The sequence below is a fragment of the Aplysia californica genome, unplaced genomic scaffold (genome assembly GCF_000002075.1).
Source record: "Aplysia californica isolate F4 #8 unplaced genomic scaffold, AplCal3.0 scaffold00377, whole genome shotgun sequence".
Taxonomy (NCBI): domain Eukaryota; kingdom Metazoa; phylum Mollusca; class Gastropoda; order Aplysiida; family Aplysiidae; genus Aplysia; species Aplysia californica.
In genome coordinates, this window is record NW_004797647.1 from 674,457 (window position 1) to 685,197 (window position 10,741).

The following is a 10,741-nucleotide window of genomic DNA, read 5'->3' on the forward strand; positions in this document are numbered from 1 at the left end:
AGAGAGAGAGAGAGAGAGAGAGAAAGAGAAAGAGATTGTGGTGTATGTGTGTGTGTGGGTGAGCTGTCCTGCTATTCGCTAACCTTGAATTATAAAGTTCTATCTGCTCAGTGCCTAGTTTTGAGAAATATGAGAATTATTTTGAGTTTCACAACATGTCAAACTTTTTAGAATACAATTCTTTGAATATATTGATAACAACTCCAAATAATGTTATGATTTTGATAGAGCAGATAGAAAAATTTTATTGTTTCTGACCTCATGGTCTTTCTAACTCAAAACGCCCAAAAATTTCAGTTCTTGTTATTGTTCACTTTCAGGAATACAAGACAAGCTTTGCCATCGTGTGTATCATTGTCATGCATACGTACATCATCGGCTTTGCTCTGGGAATGGGTAAGTCTCTCTCTCTTTGTCTGTCTGTTTGTCTATCAGTCTGTCTGTCTGTCTGTCTCTGTTTCTCTCTCCCTCTCTCACCCCACCCACCCGTCTCTCTCCCTCCTTCTCTCCCTTCCTTTTCTGTCTCTCACTATGACTCTTTTTCTCTACCTCTCATTGTTATAACTAACGTGAAAACGACCAACTTGAGTCTCACATGCTCATATTATGACCTTATGTGGTTGTGGGTGAGTAGTTAGCGGTTGCTCTGCTGTGGTTTTCTTCTTCTTTCCTATCAAACATCTACCGTCCTGATCTCTCCTTCTTTTTTGTGTTTGTTACTCTCTAGTAACACCTCTAACCTTCGGCACTTATATGACCTTATTGTGTGCAAGTGCCATAAAACTTTTACTAAAACTATGTGGTTGTACATGCTGTAAAAGTCTTACCAAACATCCGTTCCTCTCCCCTGATATGTCTAGAATAAATACAGAATTGCAAAATGGCTTTGTCAGACTCTTGATAATAATAAAAGAAATAATAATAATAATGATGATAATGATAGTGTGAGTATTTGTTTCTGTGTTGGCGTTAATCCAAAGATCATAATATGTGTCACGAACCGGTGGAATCAGGCGCTCGTCAGTTTTTGGGCATGTGGAGATATTGGCATCACCTTAAAGCTTATTCATTTGTCTTGCCTTTGGTGAAAAAAAGATCTTTAAGACAGATCTATCAAGAATAGAAGTCGAGATATTTGCGATTGAAAGAGGTGGTGGTCGCCAGATTTAGGGTAAAATTGGCGAGAAAATGGCCGCCAAAGTGTGGTGACTTCCAAAGCTTGAGTCCTTGGAAACTACAAATTTTGATTTTTTTTTTTGGCCTTAAATCAACGCTTATCAATAAAATCCACCTTCAAAAATATTTTAAATGAACCTTAGGTGTTGAGTCAATAAACAAAACTTTGATAAAAAATTGCCAAACGAGCGTAAAATGGCCCATTTCTTTGATTTCATTATTATGACAAATGCCTGATTTCTCCACAGTGCCTCACATTTATGTTCATATTTTGTGTTGAGATAAAATTATTATAAAGTGTCTAGAGCTGTACTTACAGGAGTTGGTGCTGTAGAAATTATCTGCATTACCATTATTATGATGATGATTATTTTAATTATTTATAATGTTGTTATCATAATTATTATTATTATATTGTTATTGTTATTTATATTATCATTGTTAGTAATGTTATTGTTATTGTCATTATGCAGGTCCGATCCCTTTCATCGTGGTTGGTGAGATCTTCCGTCAAGAGCCCCGTGCTGCCGCCATGAGTATCTCTCTGGCCTTTAACTGGGTCTGCAACTTTATCCTCATGTTGACCTTCCCATTCTTACAGGTCAGTCTCAGTCACCTGTAGGTGCCTGTGTATTTGTGTGATGTGTGTGTTTGTCTGTGTGTGTGTGTGTGTATGTGTTGTGTGTGTGTGTGTGTGTGTGTGTGTGTATGTGTGTAACTGAGAGGAAAAGAGGTAGAGGGAGAGAGAGAGAGAGAGAGAGAGAGAGAGAGAGAGAGAGAGAGAGAGAGAGAAAAGAACTGTATTTGTACCTGTAGATCTGTGATCTGTTGTGGGTTTTTTTTTCTGTTGTGACTGTCCGCTTCTTAAACTACCTGCAGCTGCTTGAAAACGTTGATGAGAGTATGATCTTGTTTTTTTCTCTGTGGGTGGTTGGTGGGCTTTCTGCTGCAGTTTGCTCCTTCTTTCCCGTCAAATTATACCTATTGTCATAATCTCTCTTCCTTCTTTTCCTGGTATGTTACTCTCCAGTAACACCTCTAATCTGCGGCACTTACACGACCTGTCTGTGTTGCAAGTGCCGTAAACCTCTTACTAAAACTAAAATTTAAACTCATGTCTGTTGTCTCAGGCTATGAAGTTGTCTGCGGGTGGTTGGCGGGTGCTCTGGTTTGGTTTGCTCCTTCTTTCCTATCAAACATCTGACGTACTGATCTCTCCTCCTTCCTTTGTGTGTTTGTTTCTCTGTTGAAACTCCTCATCTTCGGCACTTATATGACCTTATTGTGTTGCAAGTGCTGTAAAGCTCTTCGTAAAACTAAATTTTTTTTACTGTCTGTTATCTCAGGCTATGGAGTTGTCCACCATGTTCTGCTTCTAATGGTACCCCTCCCCCCCTCTTTCCCATCCCTCACCCACCCCTGCCCCTCCTCATGTTTTCAGGAAGGTCTAGAAGAATTTGTCTACATCCTGTTCATGGTGGTCCTGGTGATTGCCATCGTCTTCATCTTTTTCTTCGTGCCGGAGACCAAGAACAAAACCTTTGACGAGATCGCCAACTCCATCTCGTTGGGTGGCCGTGCCCGTGGTCAAGGCCGGGCCTACGGGGTCAACAGCGACGAGCTGGCCCCCATGGACACGAGCAAAGTATGATGTGGGTCAAGGTCACACCAGGCACTCTAGGAGATTTGGTCTGCGTGGACAAATGTGTAGGGCTCATGTCAATCTATTCTCTCTCGATGGTCGCCCCTGGGTGATGCAGAGAGACGCCATTCTAGGGTGTTGAACCTTTATAGATTCCTTGGGGGAAGTGAGAGAAGTAGGAGGAAGGAGGAGGGGGGGGGGGTTGTGTCTCACTGGCTATTTTTTGTGTGTTCTTGTGCCCATTTTCTGTGCGTCCTTGTGCCTGCTTTCTCCATGTATTTGCGCCTGTCTGCACTGGTAGATTATAAGCCCTCGTTTCATCTGTCATTAAGTGGGATCTGCAGTTTTTGATCTGAGCAGAAAACATTTCATGTCTACGGAGGGGAGTGGCAGCACTCCAACAGGCCGAGAGATTTTTGTAATGCTTAGTTTGTATCGAATATTGAATTTAAAAAAAAAAAAAAAAAACCCAACCCAAAAAACAATTCATAAAAATAATAAAACTCAACCCCCTTAAAAAAAAAAAAAATCTAGGAAAGTTTGCGTTAACGGAGAGGCTGTAGTGATGTGGCAAGGTGTTGCAAATGTTGATGAGGGTATGTGTGTACTTTAAGCTGTCCCAGCCTCTGTTTACCTGTGTGCATACATGAATGTGTGTGTGGGTGTGTGTGTGTGTGTGTTTAGGGACTTTTGTAATGGTTTAAAATTTTATTGTAATGTGATTTTGTCTTTATGTATTTATCTATGTAGCTGAGCTTTTGTTGCACAAAATCTGGAATCCCTAACAGACATGATTCTGAAAGATGATCGTTGATGGAGATGTCAAAGCGCTTGAGGATTGTAGATTGTCGATGCCAGTGTGTCACGCTACTTGTAGACATGGTCAAGATTGTGTCTACTCTGGCATACAAGGCACTGACCCGAACTCTAGTAAGAGAGATACAGGCATACAAGGCACTGAGCCAAACTCTACTAAGAGAGTAACAGAGAAAAGAAACGAGGGGGTGGGGGGGGGAGGGATGTTGAACTGGCTTTTTTCTATGTGCTGTGTAAAAGTCCTGTCCCTGTCTTTTAGTTATTCCTCTGCGGATGAACTGGTTTTGTCTACCGTTTTGAGGCACCGTGTCAACGAGTCCGTTCATTCATGGCCTCTGCGGTGGAAGCATAGCAGGCTGGCGCTAAATGTTCCACGATGTGCCGGCCCGTGATTGGCTCTTTTCACACATTGTGTCAATCCAGCATGCCCTCTGTCAGACAGTACTTCCGTGGTGCTGTGCTAGATGCCATCTGTCTAGCGCAAAACGCCAGTTACTGGCAGTCATCACGTCTGGATGTCGCGCAAGCGGGAGATGAACCGCTGTGTAATTGTAGCGAGTGTTCCGTAGGATGTTTGGGTTTCAGAATTGCAGGTTTGCGTCAGTGTGGGAAGTATTTGTTGATGGGGTGGGTGGTTGGCGGGTGCTCTGGTGTTGTTTGCTCCTTCTTTCCTATCAAACAACTATCGCCTTTATCTCTCCTTTTTTTATTGCTGCTACTCTCCTGCAACACCTCTATTCTTCGGCACTTGCATGACCTAATTGTGTTTCAAGTGTCGTAAAACGCTTACTAAAACAATTGTTGATGGGCACGTCCTGTCACTTTTGTAACAACATACCTGGATGTGTTATGTACATTTGTACATGTCACTACACACCTGAATGTGTGATACATACATTTGCTTATGTAACAACGTACCTGGATGTGTTATGTACATTTGTACTTGCCACTACACACCTGAATGAGTTATGTACATTTGTACAGACATGTCTCAACAAACCATCACCTCATACCCGAGTGAGTCATGTGGACGTGTACACGTAGCAGCATACTGGACTATGTCATACAGATGTGCATTTGTTGCAATGTACCTGGCTGAGTCTTGTAAATGTGTACTTGACACGTCATTGTAACTGACTGTGTTATGTAGATGGGTACTTGACACATCGTGCACAAGAGTGTTTAGTAGATTTGTACCTGTCACATTGTACATTAGTGTGTCACGGAGCTGTGTACTCGACCCATCTTTCGTAGGAATGACACGTTAGAGAGTGGATGGTGAGCACAGTACAAAAACATCACCTGTTCTCCTATATGTAATGGACCCTGGATACATGTTTCTAATGTTCTCTTATTCATGTCATCAAGCTAATAAATGCAAGCGTACGCTTTTTAGAATATGCTTTTACAGTTTTGACCTTATTCTACATTACTTGAAAAAATGAAGAACAGAAGGATCCCTTTAGTTTTAATCTGACTTTTAGTATATGATTGTTTTTAGGTTTTACCTGTAATCTAGAATATTCTACAGCTGATTACATCTGTCATTGAATTCCACTTATTGTATTAGGGCATTATGATTCTTATGTTTTGGCTGCACATATTATGTCTTTTATAGACATTTAAATATAAGTGGTTTGTCTCATTTTTATGTCAGCATTAGAGGGACCCTGAATATGCTAGGCATTGTCCACAATAAAGTACTCAGTGATAGTACGAATTTAATTGGCATTGTACATGGGTGGTTTATGTGGTCAAAGCCATTTCTGGTCCTTTACTTTTTTCCTTCAGAGTGTTGTTTTTTTTATTAGGTGCGGAAAGAAATTGATTTTTGATACTGTGTTTTTCTGTGTAAATGTTGTCGCTTAGTTTTTTAAAACTTTCACACATTCATATACCCCTCCTCCTCCTCCCCTCATATGAACATATAAACATACATAGGTATAGATATTTTTATATATATACATGTGGACAATCTGTACGTGTGTGTCTCTGTGTATGTATGTAGGCAGACATACTTTGGCATTGACCCACAGGCTCCACTGATACGAAGAGAGTCTTGTGTTTTTCATATCCACTATGGGGGGTTTTGCTTTTTTGCTTTGGGTTTTTAAAAAAAAAATCTTTCCATTGTAGGAATATGTATTTTAGGAGGGCATCCTCAAGAACTCTGTAAGCGCTTTTGAAAAAAAAAATGTTCTGAGATCATGTGCCAAAGCCGTGACCTCGCAGTGGCGAGCGGTTTGTTGATGCTGAGGTGTGTGTTCCTCCCTGTCATCAGCACAGTGCGGTGGTTTGTGTCACTGAAGCGAAACATTTGTGTTGCCGATAGTTTACCGGCATCTGTGGTGTGGTGTAGCCGTTAGGTGCTTCACTGTTGCATGCAGGAGACCCTGAGTTTAATTCCCTAGTGGGGAGAAAATTTTTATCAAGACCTCAGTTTTTTTTGCTGGGATGCTCTATCCCTCTCAGCCTGGATTAACGTGGCAAGATTATAACTTAAAATCCTGTTGTCCACTTAACATTCCCAGCATGTAGCTAGCTGTCTTCCAAAATGCGAAGTCCTGGACACGTTGGTTTGTTTATAAATAGAAAGTAGTTTGTAATATGATACAAACAGGATCCGGATTACGAAGTGCTGTATGTATTGATATAGACAGGAAAATGTTAATAGGAAGCTCTTGGTGAACGCTTTCAGCGTTTCTTCTTTTTTTTTAAAATCTGAGAGTATGCAGTAAAACTCTTGGTTTGCTGAGAAAAAAGATCTTCTCTACAAAGTTGACAAATGAATCTATAATGTGGTAAAAAATTCGTGGAGCAACATATCCTCAAATATCTCTTTAACAGATGAATCAATGTCACCTATACTTTGCACAAGAATTTTTAACAATTTTTCTCAATTTAATCATATTATTTTTCACAATAATTTAGGCTAAACGAAACCAAGTTTCGTCTTAAATATGCCAATTTCTCTTTTGTTTTAGAATAATACGACAGTCATCCATAATTGCAAAAACGGAATAATAAAGAAAAAAAACCTTCCAAGTTTCGTTCCGCCCCAGTAATTGTTACAAAAAGTTCATTTTGTAATGAACACTTATTTTTTGCACTGATGGTTCTCAAACTTTGTGTTCAATAGGCATAGTGTTGCAATAAGAAGAAAGGACAGGCTTGCATTTGAAAGTGCTATTGTACCAGCTCTTGGAATGTGATCCTTGTAAAACTCTTAGAAAGCACCCACTGGGATTTTTTATTAAGTATTTCTAAAGGAATTTTCTAGAATACAAGTACAATGGAATTAAAGGTGTTTATGAAAATATTGATTTGCTGAAACAAACTGATACAACTAGTCACTGTGCAAAAGTTGGACCGTCTCTTATCGGTTGTGGAGGAGATATTTGACAATAAGTTGCGAAGCGATTTTTTGATTGGGCTTTGGTTGTATCTACACCTTTTTTTGACATGCTGTGCTAACCATCTAGCTCTATAGCGACATGTGATCTACTTGATAATGTGTATCAGGGAACTACAGTTCCTGAGGGCATCCCTGGCAGCATATTATTTTGATTTGACACATAATGTGTGCACTGTGTGTGTCTGGTCATTAAACGTTTGTGCACCAACTGCCAGTGTTGGAGTTTTCCCCCCAGAAACGTGTATGTTCTTAAAACGTTGTTTCAATCTCGCCTTTACCATTTCTCATGCCTGGGTTGGGCGGTCAGTCCTAGGTGGATGTTTGACAGTTGTTCCAATATGCTTTGCCCCTTCTTTACTATCAAACATCTACAGTTACTGTTCTTAAGTTCGTATCTCCTCTACTTACTTCTTTTCTGTCTATGTTACTCTCTAGCAACACCTTTGAATTTCGGCACTTGTATCACCTAGTTGCTATTCAAGTGCTGTAAAACTCTTACTTACTTTTTACCTTTTCATCCTCTGCTGCCGTTGAGCATCAAGGAAAAAAAAATAACCCTTACTAAAACTGAAATTTAGGTCAAACCTAGTGGCTAGTGGGTCACCAGGGCCTAGGTCCTGGTCTTCAAGCTCCATGCCACCAACACTGACCATCCTACTGTGTTGACCAAGAATTCTTCTCCATCCACTCCCTGAGCTGGCCGCCCAACATTGTTCTCTCATGTTCCATTTACTTGGCTTTGGTTCTCAGTTTTCATCTAATCTGGTTATTACGATTGTTTACCTCTATGTTGAACTGTTACTGTAAAGAATAATATGTTGGATTTTTTCCTCTATGTAATTGTTCGTTTGCTTAACTTTGCCGTCACATCTCGCTGTTCGGCGATGTTTACTACCCAGTTTCTTTGGATTTCCCCCGAAATGCTTGTGATCGCAAGAGTTTTTACTAAATGAACCTTGTGACGGCAAAGTGTTAATTTAGAGGTGCCGAAATTAATTATAAGTCAGGAAATCTGGATACTTGAAATGGCCCGACTTCAGGACGATGGTTAGGTTGTTTTTGCACTTTACTTATAAAGTCAATCTTGATACAAGATGTACCAGACAAAGGGATACGTTAATTTTGATTCCCCGCGCTTGCATTTCTACGGAGTTTGTGAAAAGTTCAGGATAGGTTTTGTTTTCATGTTGTTTTTTACATGGCTGTTAATTTTTTTTAGAGTTTTTACTTGACTGTTTCAATGTTCAACTTTATTTTACTGTAGTTCATTCAAAGCTGCTTACTCCTATTGTCAACAAGGAGCTGAAACGTTGCTTTGAAGGTTGGTTTTTTATGTGGGTTTATTTGTTGTTTATTTGTTTGGGTTTTATTTTTTGGTGGGGGGGGCGTGTCATAAGTACCAGCCTGTCTTTGTCAGCATTTCCTGTATTCTGAAGGTTATGACAAGATATGAGAGTGAGAGAGAAGCTAATCATCAGCTTGGAAAACTTTTGCACCTTTCTTTAGGTCTACATTACATGCTTTGCATTGGTTTTTTAAATCTGCTCTGCTAGTATTTTAAGCAGTTGATAAGCCTTGTAATCAAAAGACGTGAGTTCGATTCCTGAATGATGGAAAGTTCCTTCTATCGAATATCTCGGTTTTTCTAGCTGCAGGACGTGTCCCTCAGTGCCGGAGTCGAAGGAGTCTGAGTGAATCTAACATAATTTTGCCACTTACCTCAAACAACAAATTCGATCTAGTACAGATTGCTTCTTATGTGTTTCTTGTTTTGTCTATTGCTGTGACGTCAGTGCTTTGGCATGTGTTCTGTGTTGTAAGTTGGAGCAATAGTGTGGCCTAGCGTGACCGACAATGCCATCTATTGTATACACATACACACACACACACACACACACACACACACACACACACACACACACACACACACGCACACACAGGCTCCCCGCCTGCCCTGCTTATGGAATATAATGTATATTATTATGAATGTAATGCATGTACACGTATGTACATAGCTCATGTGGACACTATTTATACAGTGTGTATAAGTATATATGTAATGCTTATTTTGGAGAGAACCCAGTGTGTTAGACCTGAGTGTAAATAATAGGCCAGCGTTTGGAATTTGGTTCATTATAATGTGGGATCATTGCTAGTTTGTTGTTTTCTTTTCTTTTAAAAATTTTTGGAGTGTTATCACATTGAAATAGAGCTAGCTATTGCTGTATTTATTATTATGACATTTGTTCAAAGGATTGCCATTGTTTGAACAGTTTGATCTTCGTTGCAAATTATTATCTCTCTGGGTTTTTTTGTTTGTTTTTTTTTTCTTGTTTTTTTTCCTTTATAATCCTGCATATTTTATGCAGATCATGATGACGTGTTGTTTGTTCAGTGTAGAGTTTTAATGTGATCTGCCGCTAGGTCTAGTCTTTGTGATGTGGTTACTATGCTATATGCCTGCAGTTTGTTATGGTCTCTGTGTTGCCAAATGTACTGTACTTGACAAGGCAGTAGAGAAATAAACATTGGGAAATTTTACCAGAAGATAGCCTATCTTGTTGCTTTGTCTCCTGTCCCCGACTCCAGAGGCTGGGTGGTTAAAGGGTGCTCTGGTGTGGTTTGCTACTTCTTACCTATCAAACATCTATCGACCTTATCTCCCTTTCTTCTTTTTGATGTTTTTTACTCTCTTGTAACACCTCTAATCTTCTGGTGCTCATATGACCATATGCAGTTGCGAGCGCCGTAAAACCTCTACTAACTGACTGACTCCAGAGGACACTCCCCCAGCTCGGTTGGTATCATGCTGGACTATGAAGTGAACACACCTGGTTCGATTCCCAGACTGAGTGTTTAGTGGAGTTTTCAAGTCTTTCATACCACTTGGCTCAGTCCTATATTGGAGACGGACAGTAAATTCGGAAGTGGGTGGTTGGCGGGTGCTCTGGTGTGGTTTGCTTCTTCCTTCCTATCAAACATCTATCGTCTTTATCTCCGCTTCTTCTTGTGTTTGTCACTTTCTTGTTACACCTCTAGTCTTCGTCATTTATATGACCGTAATGAGTTGCAAGTGCCGTAAAACTCTTACTAAAACTAACTAAATTGGGCAGTTCGGCCTCCTTTATTGCCTAATTGTGTTGTTAGGGGCGTTGAACCCATACCCTTACTTCAGACTTCAAGGATTTCTTTCCAGGGTGTTCTGCAGGACGTTCGTTTCACTTTATATCTTTATTTAATTTTTGTTTTGTTTTGTTCTGTGCCCAATAATACGCAAACAACGTGATGGTAGTAGGTGAGTGCTCTGGTATGGTTTGCTCCTTCTTTCCTATCAAACATCTGTCGTGTTACTCTCAATTGTAACGCCTCTAATCTTCGGCACTTATTATATGACCTGATTGTGTTGCAAGTGCCGTAGAACTGTTACAAAAACTAAACCATAACTAACCACATTCTTTTAATAACAGTTCTACTGCGCTTGCACCACAATCAGGTCATATAAGTGCCGAAGATTAGAGGTGTTACTAAAACTAAACCATACTCCGTGGGTGGTTGGCGGGTGCTCTGGTGTGATTTGCTCTTTCTTTCCTATCAAACACATATCGTCCTTATCTCCCCTTCTTCTTTATTTGTTGTAGTTTGTTACTCTTTTGTAATACGTCTAATGTTCTGGCGCTCATATGACCTTATGC

The 10,741-nt window shown here is 40.0% G+C and overlaps 1 protein-coding gene across 1 annotated transcript in view; it reads left to right on the forward strand.

Annotated features, from left to right (window-relative positions):
- The window catches only part of LOC101849711 (solute carrier family 2, facilitated glucose transporter member 1), a gene marked incomplete at its 5' end in the record, with an annotated part of 9,689 nt that extends 2,431 nt beyond the window's left edge, over positions 1–7,258 (forward strand). Inside the window, 3 exon segments of the mRNA XM_005103521.3 lie at positions 321–396; positions 1,650–1,777; positions 2,618–7,258. Coding sequence (XP_005103578.2) covers positions 321–396; positions 1,650–1,777; positions 2,618–2,827 — 414 coding nt within the window.
- Between the last annotated feature and the right edge of the window lie 3,483 nt (positions 7,259–10,741).